The sequence below is a fragment of the Gadus morhua genome, chromosome 16 (assembly GCF_902167405.1).
Source record: "Gadus morhua chromosome 16, gadMor3.0, whole genome shotgun sequence".
NCBI classification, from domain to species: domain Eukaryota; kingdom Metazoa; phylum Chordata; class Actinopteri; order Gadiformes; family Gadidae; genus Gadus; species Gadus morhua.
The window spans coordinates 26,942,161-26,956,603 of NC_044063.1; the positions used below are offsets into that span (position 1 = coordinate 26,942,161).

General features: G+C 46.0%; 2 protein-coding genes across 7 annotated transcripts in view; one reads left to right on the forward strand and one right to left on the reverse strand.

Annotated features, from left to right (window-relative positions):
• The window catches only part of cep164 (centrosomal protein 164), a 28,667-nt gene extending 21,684 nt beyond the window's left edge, over nt 1–6,983 (forward strand). The window contains 5 exon segments of the mRNA XM_030381743.1: nt 89–191; nt 1,356–1,649; nt 2,851–2,923; nt 3,231–3,317; nt 5,909–6,983. Coding sequence (XP_030237603.1) covers nt 89–191; nt 1,356–1,649; nt 2,851–2,923; nt 3,231–3,317; nt 5,909–6,008 — 657 coding nt within the window. The 3' untranslated portion in view covers nt 6,009–6,983.
• A 142-nt stretch (nt 6,984–7,125) lies between these two features.
• The window catches only part of sidt2 (SID1 transmembrane family, member 2), a 28,492-nt gene continuing 21,174 nt past the window's right edge, over nt 7,126–14,443 (reverse strand). For all 6 annotated transcript variants that reach the window (XM_030380571.1, XM_030380568.1, XM_030380570.1 and 3 more), the window contains 9 exons: nt 13,853–13,970; nt 12,280–12,416; nt 10,763–10,871; nt 10,507–10,583; nt 10,348–10,394; nt 10,032–10,137; nt 9,663–9,773; nt 8,203–8,316; nt 7,126–8,101 (listed from right to left, as the gene is read on the reverse strand). In XM_030380571.1, the coding sequence (XP_030236431.1) occupies nt 8,039–8,101; nt 8,203–8,316; nt 9,663–9,773; nt 10,032–10,137; nt 10,348–10,394; nt 10,507–10,583; nt 10,763–10,871; nt 12,280–12,416; nt 13,853–13,970 (882 nt within the window). In that variant the 3' untranslated portion in view covers nt 7,126–8,038. The remainder of the gene's footprint in view (nt 8,102–8,202; nt 8,317–9,662; nt 9,774–10,031; nt 10,138–10,347; nt 10,395–10,506; nt 10,584–10,762; nt 10,872–12,279; nt 12,417–13,852; nt 13,971–14,443) is intronic.

Below are 14,443 nucleotides of genomic sequence, written 5' to 3' on the forward strand. Positions count from 1 at the left end.
TTTGTTTGAATCAAACTGTAGGCACATGTTACATGAGCGACTGACGGTGCTAATGCTAACATGTGTCCTCCCGCATCCCTCCGTCCAGCCCCTGTTGGAGGAGCTGTCCCGCATGGCCGGGGAGCGCAAGGTGACCTTCGACGTGACAGACTCTGACCTCAGCAGCACCCTGGACCCCCACGACGGACCAGGTGGGGCGCTCTGTCTCCTCCTCCTCCTGTCCTCTCCCTTCCTATCTCCTCTTCCTCCTTTCCTTTCCTGCCTCCTCCTGTCCGTTCCTTTACTGTCTCCTCCTCCTCCTTTCCTTTCCTGTCTCCACCTCCTCCTTTCCTTTCCTGTCTCCTCCTCTCCTTTCCTGTCTTCTTATCACAGGGTATAAACACAGTGTCAGTGTTAAATGCTTTGAGATTCACAGAGCCAACACCTTCCCAGTTGTATCGTATCCTCTGGATATTTCTTTACAGTAAATCCATGAATCATGTGTTTCTTTTCTGATTTAATTGATGTATTTTGTATTCATAACGCATTGCCTTGTCGATTAATAATATAATATTATAGAAGTTGTAGAAGTCCCGGAGCTTCCAGAAAGGCTGCAGAGTCAATACACATGAATAAACTAAAAGTGGGGGACAAAGACAGGGACTGGTGGGAAGGGGCGTGAGGACAGGGAAGAGGTGCCAGAGGTGTCGTCAAATAACAGGGGGGGGGGGGGGGGGGGGGGTTGAGCTCAGGCCTGTTGGTCTCTGGGGGATCTGTTGTTGGCTGTGAAAACAAGGGAAGGAACATTTGATGCTAGTGCCAACCCCTCAGTTGCTCCGCTGATCAATCGCGCTAAAAACAAAGGAAGAGGAGAACAGGATGTTCTGAAATTAGCTAAACGTCTGGGACAGAGGCGGGGGCGGGGGCAGGGAGGGACGTGAGGGCAGGGCAAAGGGCGGCATGTGGCTCAGGAGCTCGAGTGGGTTGGCTGGTAACCGGAAGGTTGCTAGTTCGATCTCTGGCTCCTTCCAGCTGAGTGTCGAGGTGTCCCTGAGCCAGGCGCCTCACCCTGACTGCTCCTGACGAGCTGGCTGTCGCCGTGCGTGGTTCACTCCACCGTCGGTGTGTGAATGAGCGTATATGAGAGTATGGTTGTGAGACGCTTTGGATAAAAGCGTCCTCTAAACGCCCTAAATGGAAAAGGTGTCCTCAACTAACAGTGGGGGTCAAAGAAGGGGCTTTGGCAGGAAGGGGGAATATCCTGAGGCAAAACCATATCTAACAAATACTGCAATCCTTAACAAGGTATAATTGAAGAGGAAGAGATGATTCACCAGTGCTCTTATTTTAATATATTCTCCCCCCCCCCTCATCAGGCGGCCATCCTACCGTACCTGCCAAGGTGCAGCAGTTGGCGGAGTCCCTGCAGCAGATCTCGGGTCAGCTCAACCTCGTGCTAGGGGCCCTGGGCTCGCTGGCCCCGCCCTCCGCCTGCAGCCAGGGGTCCGGCGGGTTGCCCCCCACCTCCTCTGCACCCCTCTCCGCCGGGCCCCCCTGGGCATGGGGCGGGAACCACCCCGGGGCCGCGCCCCTCTTCGCCAGCTCCATGTCCGCTACACAGAGGGCCCCGGCCGACCTCCTGAGCAGCCGCTGGGCCAAGCTGTTCCCCGGTACGGCCGTCCACCCCTGGGGAAGCGAGTACAATCAGAATCACTTTTATTAAACCTTATTGTACAAGTACACAAGATAGGTTTGGTTCCTCAAAATTCACATTTCACATCACAAATCACAAAACTCACAACAATACAAGATAAAGTAAATAAGATAAGTAAAAATAACAATATGTTTAAAATAAGTAAAGATAAGTAGCAGCATAGATCCCAATAATAGATAATAAGAATAAGAATAAAATAGAGGAAGTAATAATAAGATAAACTAAGACAGTGGTTATAAGTTCACGTGTAAAGTGTAAAGTGTAAAGTGGTCAAGTGATAGCTGTACCAGCCACGATTAATTCTAGTGCAAAAATGGTATGAAAATGAGAGAAAAGGGTAGTGGATTCCTCCAGGAGGCTGGGTGCAAAACACAATGTAGTGTGTTGTTCCGCTCCATGGCTGGTTCTGCAACACAGATCGTTATGAGTTAGGTTATTAGTACCCGGAACGAGAATAGTTAGTAATTCAAAAGAACAGAGACCCAGTAGAAAAAGCGGTTTCAGAACACGGTAGCGAGTCGTCCATCGCGGCCTGAGATTCCAGGCCCACTGATGAAGGGGGTCTGTGATTCAAGAGAGGGACTTCTTTGGCTGAATGATGGAGTGTGTTCATCATGGAGCGCTTACCAGCGGCCTAGGGAGAGGAACAGCAGGATATCACCCCGATGTGGAAACAGGTGTTACTGGAATTAAATGATCCCTAATTATAAGGTTATTCAGGATATTCGCCGGTGCCTTCGTCTGCGATGGGTCACGGGTGAAAACAGTAGAAACTAGTTCTAGTTATTTGACAGGCTGAGAACCACATATAACAGGGATATAAGGTGTATGGTCTACAGGGTGGTACTAGAGACCAGACCTGCAGGTCGCTTTGTAAAACACGAACTGACGACCGTTCCATGCAACTGCAACTGTTTTTGATCATCTGTTAATGTAATCCAAAGGAAAACAATATAAAATCACAAGGATTTGCTTAGAGGTGTATGCCAGGGCCTTGACCCGCCCTGTGGCAGATGACCTATAGTGGCGGCTCACCTGTTTTACTTTACCGCTGACAAGCTCTTAAGCATGAGGGCCCGACTAATGTGGGCTTCAAGTCCAGCACTGATGGTCCAGCCAGGCTAACAAGCCCTCCACCGTGTCTCTCTGACCCCCAGGAGCCCCTCTAGACCCAGTGGCCTCCAGCACCTTGAGGACCACTTCAACGTACTCTTCATTCACTCCTGCAAGGTTAACGGCTTTTAATACCTCTGCTGGCTTAACCCACAAAGTAACACAAATCAGCCTGTAATTGTCGCGATGCCATGATGTGTGCTTGTGCGTATGTATGTGTGTGTGTGTGTGTGTGTGTGTGTGTGTGTGTGTGTGTGTGTGTGTGTGTGTGTGTGTGTGTGTGTGTGTGTGTGTGTGTGTGTGTGTGTGTGTGTGTGTGTGAGAGACCAAGCAGTATTAGACATGCATGAACATGAACTGATGATTTTATGCCATATTTTGTTTGCCATTAAAAGATATGGATGTGTGTGTGTGTGTGTGTTAGCGTGCCGGAGCTCGACGGTCAGCGGCTGCAGGGGCTGATCGACGGGAACAAGAGGTGGCTGGAGATGCGACGGAAGGACGCCAGCATGTATCCTTCCTGTGAGGCCGAGGTCTCTGTGGAGCCCCTGGTTCAGCCCAGATTCAGACTCATCAAGATTTCGAGGAGGGAGGGGGGAGTGTAAGCGTGTGTCATCACAAAGTTAGAGTGGTTATGACCCACGCTTTCTTTGTGTTTCTTTGTTTTTAAAGATCCAATGCTTTTTTAGGGTTAATAATTGCACTTGGGGGTATTTCTCGAATAGGGTTACATGCCTGTATATTACAAATATACCCCTGGTTATTCTCACACTGTTAATTTCTGAAAAAAGTTTGAGCGTAAACTAGTTGTTTCACGCGCTTATTTAGGGGCGTTCTCGGCGGCCGTGAATACTCTCCCTGGCTCGGACTCAGATTTTCTAGCTTTGCAGATGTAAAACATGTAACATACGTCATGTAACAGTGTAAAGCAAAGGGAAAAGTTGTGAAGCTTGATAACACCCGTTTAAGCTTGTTCCACTGTTTTGTATGTGCATCATAACACACACAGTGGCGTTAGCTTTTCCCTCTCTGGGACGAACCAACCAACCACATCGACCGCTTCCCAGGCACGGCCCCAAACCTCCACCTGCCATCCTGCCCCGGAATGAAAATAACCAGAGAGCATTTGAAAGGCGGGGTCAGGAGGTTTGCTTCTCCTCAGAAAGGGCGTGTGAAAGCAGTGGGGTGTTCCACAAAGCCGGTTTTATCACATAACCGGGTAAGTTAACCCAGGGTTTGCTGTAACCCTAGGTTTTCCGTTCCAAAAGGATCACGGTATGTTAGTTGCTATAGCAACATATGCTCTGAATCAAACCTGGTCGGACCAGGTTTTGCGCAGGTTAAGTTTGAAACATAACCCGGTTTAGGGTATTTCAACCGGCGTTCAACGCAGATTTCATGTGTTCACAATGGCATGCCCTTTTGATGAGAGAACTGCTGATATCAGAGCGCAAATTATACGTGCAATCCACCGGGAGCGATTGATAAGACCATGGCTCGACATCTTGGCATATTGGATGACTTTTTGCTGGAGTGGAGAGATATAGATTCTCGCGCAAATCTTTAATATATTTAAATAGCCTTACATAGCCAACACTACCAATCGAGGACCTGGCCTCAGTTCACTCCAGACTATTTGCGTAGCCCTCCGTTTTTTTCAAATGGTAGTTTTATCTAGGCTATAATGCTGGAGATGCTGAGCACATCACAGTCGTTTCAGATGACCCATCCAAGATTTGTATCGGCCTCCTATCATACGAAAGAGCAATATTGTCCGATTACTATGCCGAGAGGCATTTACAACATAAAGTATAAAATAGTCCTAACGGACTTGCATCCAATGGAGAATGTTCGATCGTAGCCGGCGGCTTCATTACAAGCACTGATCCATCTTGATCTGTGAAGTTGATGAATTGTCACTTTTAGGGTTTCTACCCAGTTACCAAAAAAAGAAACATTTGGAATAGTATGCGCTGTGGCAAGCACACGGTTTGCATTTGTTACTTCGAAGGCAAAGAAAATCTAAAATACAAGAAAACACAAAAACCTACATTCAACCAGTGTGGGGTATGGCCCATGACTCTCTGAGGTGGTAGGTACCTCCAGGTACCCCCTCCATGCCAGGGCGCCCTGAATTTATGTTTATTAACAGCTCCTCCACCGGGGTCAAGACAATTTGAGGGCCAGATCCAGTCTGCCGACTGTCGGCCTTTTCACGATTGGCTTAAAAAAATGGCTTATTTAAATTTAACCAATACGATGGTGGGAAAAGCTTACCAGTTTGTATGTTTTTTATACTTCATTTTTATACTTGATCCTCTGACCGCTTGGAAGCAATCGGAGTACATATTGTTTTAGAAGAAAGGGGTTATGTGGTAGGATCTTTAAGAATGCTTAACTGGGATATTTATATATTAATGGCTCAAATATTAAGGATCATGCTTTTGACGTGTAACTAACGCATTTACGCGGTCAGCGATCCGCTGCCAGGCTTTGGTTCTCCGGGTTCCCAGAGGTTTTAGCGTTCCCTTTTCTTGTGATAATGTCCTTCTCCTCGTCATAGCTCTCCAGGAGAACCTGGAGTTCCATTTCATTGAAATAAGCGGCCCGTTTCGCCATATCGATCAGGGTTTCCATGATCCATACATCACGTCTCTTTAAGTTTGGCGTGGACGTGCACAACCCTGTGTTAACCAACCCCGAGTTGATTGAACTAATGCATAACCGCTGCTGTGGAACCGAAAACTCTGAGTTGGTCGGCACAGGGTCAATCAACCTAGAGTTCAGCGTTTACTCAGTGTTTGTTAAACCTCCGTTCGTGGAACACCCCTCTGATCTGTTTGGTTCTCCCCAAGTGTTGTTGTGTTTGTTGTTGTGTTATTTTTGACCAAAATGTATACAATTTGTAAAGGGGGGATGTTTCAAGCAGTCGTTACACATAAGCGATGGTGACGTGGGTTTTGCACGGCCTCTTGCCCCGCCCTGACGTTAAGTTGTTGGCAGAGGTTCTCCTACCAAATGGAAAGCGTCCCGCCCCCTCCAAGGCTCTGGCTCAGGGCTGTGACCTCAACTCCGTTGTGTCCTTGACTCGGCGGCTGCCAGACCTCTGTTCACCCGCTACCGGCCGCCATCCACCGGGGGCGCCGGGCTGGTCCAGCTGGGCCTCGACGACAACAACCAGATCAAGGTCTACCACTACTGAGGACCCCCGGACCCCCACATGAAGGAGCTCCATGGATCTGTTTATCTGCCCCCCAACGTCATTTACATTACTCTACCAAAATGCTGCGACAGCTGGTCATAACATTGTCCACTTCCACTGTCGGAGGGAGGGGGCGGGGCGGGGATACTTAGACTTGACTTTAGCTATAGTGTGTATGAAGCCTAGAGAAGGATGCGCTAGATGCCTTAAGTGAGTTCCAGGAAACCGTGTTGAATGAAACCACTGAAGTTCAAACACTCAGTGCATTCACTGTTCAGTGAAACTGGAGGTGAAGGAGTCGCACAAGAAAGTTTAGACAATCGCAGCGTTCAAAGCTGTCTTTTTATACATGAAAACTGGCACATGTGAATGTGCGAGCTCCAAGCAGGTTACAACAAGCACCTAGAGGTGTTTCTATCTATTTAGCCTCATTATGGCTTTTTTGTTGACTCCTTTGTGTAGTATGCATTGATCAGAGCTGAGTTATAAGAGTAGGGGCATGAACAGGGGGCCCCATGAGTTAATGAAGTTATTAATATGGATCCAGTGCCTAGAATGAACTTCTTGATGCACCCGTGTGATGAAGGCCTGTTGTTGTACATTCATGTAAAATAAGAAACCGGCCATTATGTTGTTTATCTGTATTTATTGGTTATTTTTTATCATCTAATGCAAATATTAAGGCCAGATGTTACTGTAGATTAAGTGTGCCTTTGCTTCTTATTAGGTAACTGAGATGCTTTTAACAGCATGCTTTTCAAAGAACTGGGACAAGTCTGTTCAATCCGAACACACTTTAGTCAAACAAGGTCACCTGAATAGAACGTGGGTCGATGGAGAATATACCACTAATGTGATGTTGACCGGCCTGCGGTCTTCATTGAGCTTCATGCTTGGTAGACATTGTGCATAAATGTGTTTGAATTTGTATTTTTCTATGAAATATATCAAATCTACGTTTTTATACATTTTCAATACTTTGTGTTGTATTGCATTATTGCATAATCAGTTATAAATCAAACTTTTGTATCGTTTTTTTTACAGAATGCAGCAATGTGATTAGATCTGATTCATAATGACAAAGTAAGACACAAATAAGGAAGCGATGAGGGACCGGGACGTGACAGGATTATCTGAAAACCAGACATTTTATTCAGTAACCGAGCCATTGCATTGATAGTGACATTAAAATGGATTTATCATACAACAGAGTGCAAAACAATTTTTGTTCCTCGGTAGAACATGAGGGACGTTAACCATTACATTACAATCATTATTGTCCAATGAGGCGGGCAGGATAAGAGATCTGGCGAATCAGAATGTAAGTATCGTCTCGACATGATTAGGTTGTTAAAGGCCGCTGACAGACGGGACATAGAGGACACTCTCACGGATTAAGTTATCAGACAAACATCTGTACAAAGGCTTACGCACACACATCCACACGCAGTGTATAAACCCACAGCATAAAAACAGCTAAAAAAAACTTGACTCCACTCTTGGTTGCTTCATAGGTCTGTGATGCAGACATAAATAGGAGCGAATACTAGACCACGCAGGAGACGTTAACAACAGCGAACGGTGTGATGATCCTCCCCCTTTTGACGCAATGCCGTCACGTAAACATCAAACACAGGCGGGCGTTTCGACGGTTGAGTGGAAGCGAGGGGGTCAGAGGTTAATCAAACCAAAAAAAAATAATAAACACCAAAACCCATCCAGCACTGCTCACGTCACGACCCCCCCCCCCAGTTCCGTCCTGGCACGTCGAGTGTCAATACTGGTGGGCGTGGTGTGAGGAGGAGGAGGAGTCCTTGCGTCCTCCTCCTCGACATACTGGCTGTGGGAGGCGTCAGGGCTCCCGCTGCTCCTGGCAGAACCACTGGCCATGTCTTTCCTTCGTTTTGTGTTTAAAGAACCATTTCTGCTAAAAGCTAGCAAGTATGGGGGCGAGGAGACACAGAGAGAGGGAGAGAGAAAGAGGAGGGGAGAGAGTGAGCTTGGCGGTAAGCTGGAGGTGGAGTGCAGCTCTAGAAGGCGTAGATCTTGTCTCTCTGGACGGTGTCCAGGTCGTCGTCCATGGTCAGGAGGACCTAATGGGGGACAGACAGTGGGAGTCAGTTAAAATGGTAGTTGAGCCACTTGGAATGTTTAGTTGATTTTTTGCCCGATTTATCTGGTACGTGTTCCGTACCAGGAAAGAGCCAAACATTGCGATGGAGGACAGGAAGTGCCAGATGTCGTGGTCGTCGAAGAAGGACAGCACGATGCACTCTCTGTTGTGCTCACGCGACTCTGCCGGAGTTTTCTGTCAGGGAGGAAAGAAAAATAGAAGAAAAACCTCCCATAATTACACAGTGGCGCTCAAAAGACATCACCCTGGAAAATAGATTTCTACGTCAAAATGAGACACCGGCCCTATCTTGCATCCAGCACAATTGACTTTATACACCGACGAATGTGTCGTTGCTAGTTTGCAACTGGCGCAGAGCGTTCTTTTCTCTCCACAGGCATGCGTCGCTAAATTAGGGAATGATCTTGCGCCCCAAGGGGCGGTTCAGCGACAGGAGGGGTGTTCTGGCGCAAACGTTCCCTGGTGCTATTTTGCAGTTTCAGAAAACAATTCCGCCACAAACCAGGAAATACCTGGTTTAAAGTCAGTGGCGCGTTGTTCAGATGCTATTTTAAGGGTGCATGCATAATGTTGCTTGTGCACCTAGCACATACACTTTGCTTCTCTCATCTCCCTAGCCACACATTCTTGGTCAATTATTTGGGAAAGAACAACTGATACAGCGGTAATAAGTTGTACTTTTCAATCAATGCATCTGCAAACACCGTACAGCAGGCACATATTTTCTTGACACAGACATCGTGTACAAGCCCATAACTTTTAGGAGAGAACATTGTTTTACCGCGAGTGAGTGTTAAAAATAATGAAGGAATGCGGGTGTGCGTGTGTGCATCCATCTGTTTAAACACACGCAAACTAAACACGTAACGCATAATACAGTCCATGGCAATGTATATTAACGTTGGGACACATGCATATTGGGAACACAAGTCGAAAACGATAATGCATACAATACTGGTAAGAAACGATGTTTGTTAATGTATTGCGTATATCATTAAACAGAACCACGGTTACCGCATATCATATGTGTGTTAATTTTTTTGCCGAAATTTATTTGAGGACTGGGGTATTTCTGAAGCTGTCTGAAGAAAATGCTATTGCATGTGTGAATTAGGCCATATTATTTGGCCATAAACTGAGCCATTTGAAGTTTGAAATTCATGTGGTCATGCATCTCATGACCACATGAGCATGCGTCTCATCGGAGACTGCAAACGCGCTGTAAAAATATAAACTTGGCAGATTCAAATGCGCTCATGGCTCTTAAAGGGGGATGGGAGACGGCAATCGCATTGATTTATTGCACGTTACGCCCAAACCACACCTACGGGTAATTAGGTTACTTCAGGGCAACCCTTTTTAGATTTGCGTCGGGCGCAAGATTCATTTATCGCCGGTATAATAGCAACATCGCCATAGAACCGCCCACAAAGCTACTTGCGTACTCGCGCTTCTCACTTGCGTTTCAGACTGTTCAAATAGGGCCCAACGTGTGTGTGTGCATGCGTGTGTGTTTCTACCTGCCAAGTGCTGAGGCCCTGGAAGAAGAAGAAAAGTGCAAAGCCCCACACGACGGCTGTGAAGAGGATACAGACCAGCGCCAAACACTGGATCCGCTCGCCACTCCGTAGCTGTAGCCACACACACACACACGCACAAAAACACACACACGCACAAAAACACACAGACTCAGTCACTGATCTCCACAACTGTTGGAGTGATACTGTGAAATAACAAATGTCATTTCACAGTATCACTCTCCTATTGGATATGTAAATTGGACACGCCATTATTACTTCAATTTCCCATTTATTAAGTATGCTGGCAATTTTGGGTCCGTAACCACAGACGATTCATGAATAAACGCACACACAGACACACACAGTCACCTTCATGATGATGTAGAAGGCAAAGTAAAGCAGCAGGTTGCAGATGGCGATGGCCAACAGGTAGGAGGCAAAGTCATTGGGTCTCGCTATGAGACCATAGGCGGCCCTGTGGACAGGCAGGGAGGGAGTGAGGCAGGGAGGGAGGCAGGGAGGGAGGCAGGGAGGGAGAGAGAACCCAGACAGACGCACAGGGATTAATGGAGCAGAGTTAGAGTCATTCATTATCATGGATTTCATAAACAATGTAAATGTCACAAAGATGACCATGTGAAAACAAATATAAAATGCATTGAGATAGTAACGTAAACAGACTCACAGAGACCAGTTGCCGATGTTCCCCATCACCAGCAGCACCATACGATCCTGAGAACAACACACGGAGGGGGTCAACAAGCAGCAGGACTGGGTCAACAGGTGGGCGGCGGCCATCTGTGCCATAGCAGTACATTAGCTGTGGCCCGGACTGGGTACTCACCACGTACATGGGCCCAGTGCACTGTCGGATGCAGTCCGTGTAGATGACGTTCACGATGCGACGCATGATGCCCGAGTCTGAAATGATAACAAAACAGTGGAGTGGGTCAGAGGGGGAACAAGTTACCAAGAATAGATTGTTTAGTGATGTTAACATCAAAAGCACATCATTTCTCATCATCAGATATGTACAATTCTCTCTCTCTCTCTCTCTCTCTCTCTCTCTCTCTCTCTCTCTCTCTCTCTCTGTCTCTCACCTAGCCTCCAGCGGCCCATGTAGTACAGCTGTATGCTGAGCAGCAGCGTGGCCAGGATGTGGATCACAGAGAACACGATCCAGAACACCATGTTGCCCTTGCCAAACACCTGCACCAACAAACACAAACACATTCAGTTGGTATCAGCGCAATCCAGACAGGGTCCACCAGTCCCCCACTCCCTCTCCTCCACTCTCCAACACACTCCAACACACTCAAACCCCGGAGTAGGCTCAATATGTTCACACACATGTGTGTGTGTGTTGGAAATGTGGACTGTAGCAAATGTTGCTACAGTATACAAGTTGGACACGCCCACTTGTGACGTCACAAGGGCAATTTTGGGCAAGTTACTTTAAAAAAGTAATTGGTTACGGTTACTAGTTACTTCTCCCAAAAAGTAACTAAAGTAGTTACTCCCTGTTTTTGATTATTATAGAATTATAAAATTAAGTAGTTATTGTGGAAAGTAACTATTGCATTACTTAAAGTACATTTTTAAATGACCACCACCACTCAAACTCAAACTACATGTGCATGTTCATGTACGGAAGCATGCAACATTGAAAGATGTTTGAATGAATTGACACCGACGTGGAGAGGCACTTGTCCAGAGCATAATGTGCATTTCACGATTACACTCGTTCCTTTAATTTCTTGGAGGGAAAAGTAATGCCAATGCTTCCATTTAAAGGAGGCTGTTTTTGGATTATTTGGGCTCGGCATTCCTGTTTCACGTTCACTCAGTTGTGTCGTTGTGTGTCCAACTCTGCGTGCTTTCGAATGTGTAAACAACACCCGCCCAGCTCTACCTCTGATTGGCTTACCGTGACATTCTACTCTACCTCAGGCAATCGTTATCATTAATGCGATTGTCTCATGCCCACTAACCAAGGAAGAACAGTAAAGAGAGAGATCAAGTTAGTCTGCAGAATTAACAGCTTCAATTATAGTAACGCGCCGCATTTTTTGGAAATAACAGTAACAGCGTTATAATGATGGGAGGAGCAATCAATTCGATTACTCGTTACTGAAAAAAGTAACGCCGTCAGTAACACCGTTATTTATAATGCCGTTATTCCCATCACTACAAAAGGGGCAAATTTTCAAAACGGCTTGTAACGGCTAATCACACTCACACCTGATTGCATGTCATGGGACCTTTAAGGGGGAGCTGTGAAAGTTACATATTCATATCTGCTTGTCCACCTGATAAATCATCATCGTGCTAGACATATATGCTGCAGAGGACATTCAATACCCATGTCTACAAAATCTGGATTTTTCACCATTTTGGGTGTGTGTGTGTGTCTGTGTTTGTGTGTCTTTGTGTCTGTGCGCACGTGTCTTTGTGTGTCTTTGTGTGTGTGTGTGTGTGTGTGTGTGTGTGTGTGTGTGTGTGTGTGTGTGTGTGTGTGTGTGTGTGTGTGTGTGTGTGTGTGTGTGTGTGTGTGTGCGTGTGTGTGCGTGCATGAGCGTGTTGGTGTGAGTGTGGGTGCGTGTGTGGTCCAGCTTACCACTCCCAACACAGAGAAGAAGATGACCCCGGCCAGACAGGCGTAGGCGGTGTAGGCACTGGCGTTGATGTCGGGGTGTCTCTTCTGGTACAGCTTCAGCATGCACAGCCCCGCGATCATGTACATGAAGGAGGTGTCTGCACATAGCAGAGTGGAGGGATGGAGGTTCAAGTCTGGAACTTCCCTAATGCAGCTCTTTTAGTCAAAGCATATTGAATGAGAAGGTTTCCTGTCCATGAAACGAACCATCCAGGGAATATTTAACCAAATCATGGGGAAAATCTCAGACCTGAAAATGAAAATCCCTAACTGCTTCTGACGAGCTGGCTGTCGCCTTGCATGTTTAACACCACCGTCGGTGTGTGAATATGTGGATGAATGTGAGAATGTTAGGGAATACTGTAAAGCACTTTGAGTGGCCATTGGTTAGAAAAGCACTGTATAAATGCAGTCCATTGACCATATAGCTTTTAACTGTGGCTCCAACTGGAGCCACTAGAGGTCACTGATTGTAGAGCGTAGATGGTGCAGGTTTGAGATTTTTTAGTAAGGGATGTATGAAACAAGAATAGAAATTGCCTGGTCTTAGGTAATGTGAATAAAACATGTGAAGATGCTTCTCTACAAAGTGGAAGTGAAGGTAACACCTTGTGGTCAGTGAGCCATAGGTTTCTAAAGATAGCATTCAAAAGGGTTACTTTCATACCGGTGTTCAATAAACTAAAGATGCCGGTTCAATGTGTCAGTTTTATTTCAAAATTAAACCTTCATCTTTTTTACCTGAACTTGATCACCCAGTAAAACATTAGTTTACAACAAATTATTAAGGAAACAATTCCTTTGACACTCCTTTCCAAAATTAAAATAATGACTGTGTACATACATCTAGTGATGCCTCCGGACACATCATCAGTGATATATATATATATTTTTTTTTTTAATCTAGCAGCCATAAGGATAATGGGAAGGTTAAAGTCCTTCCTAGATAAGCTACAACTTATCACCGTGATGACGAGTACGTGATGACGGCGGCGCCCTCTGGCTCTGGGTCAGAGATACAGGGGGGTGGTGGTTGCGTTGTGGTGTATATATTACCCTCTATGAAACACATCTCATAAACAGTGCCTAGCTAACACACCAGACAGCAGAGCGGAGGCAGACCACTAAACAGAAGGCTTTAAACTAGGGGTTGTAAAAATAATCCCATGCGGGGATAAATCATCAGCCTTCTTCGTTCGATACGAGAAACGAAACACCGGCAACCAAACATCGATCTAATATTTTTCTATTAAAATAAATAAATAAATAAGAATTTCTTTGCATTTTTATACTTTATACCTGAAGAGTTAGACAGGAAATATAACCCCAAATATTTATATTTTAATTAATAAAATAAGGGGCTCTAAACAGATTTCCCTGCTTCCATGAATGAAGGAAACTTGAACAGAAGATGATTGCAGAATGATCGTATCGGGGGCCATGTATCGCGTATCGTATCGTATGGTGAGGGACTCTGTGATTCCAAGCCCTAGTTTAAACATGGCGGTCGGGGGTTCTGGATCAGTAAACCTACCGAACTGAAAGTTGGTGTAGTTGGGGCAGACGTGGTAGCAGGCACTGAGGAGCCCCTCCATCATCAGGGCCGTGCCCATGGCGTAGAACAGCCCAAAGTGCTTGGGGATGCCACACTCCTGAAGGGGAGTGGAAAAAATGTAATGTAAGAATCGTGATTCTTATGGTCTATTATTCTGAAATGATTCACATCTTACAAAAATTAATTCTTAAAGGATGGGAATCTATGTGGGAATCGTTTAGAATCTAATCGTGACCCCGACATGTGAGTGTGTGTGTGTGTGTATTTAGCTGTGTATATGTCTCTGTATTTGTGTGTCTGTGTGTATGTGGGTGCGTGTGTCTTAAGGGAGCTGTGTGTATGTGGCTGTATGTGTGTGTCTGACGCTGCGTGTGCGTCTGGGTGTTTGTGTCGGTATGTAGCTGTGTGTGTGTGTGGTTGTGTGTATGTGTGTGTATGTGCGTGCGTGCGTGCGTGTGTGTGTATAAGGCTCTGTGTATCTGTATTTGTGTGTGTGTGTGTGTATAAGGCTCTGTGTATCTGTATCTGTATTTGTGTGTGTGTGTGTGTGTGTGTGTGTGTGTGTGTGTG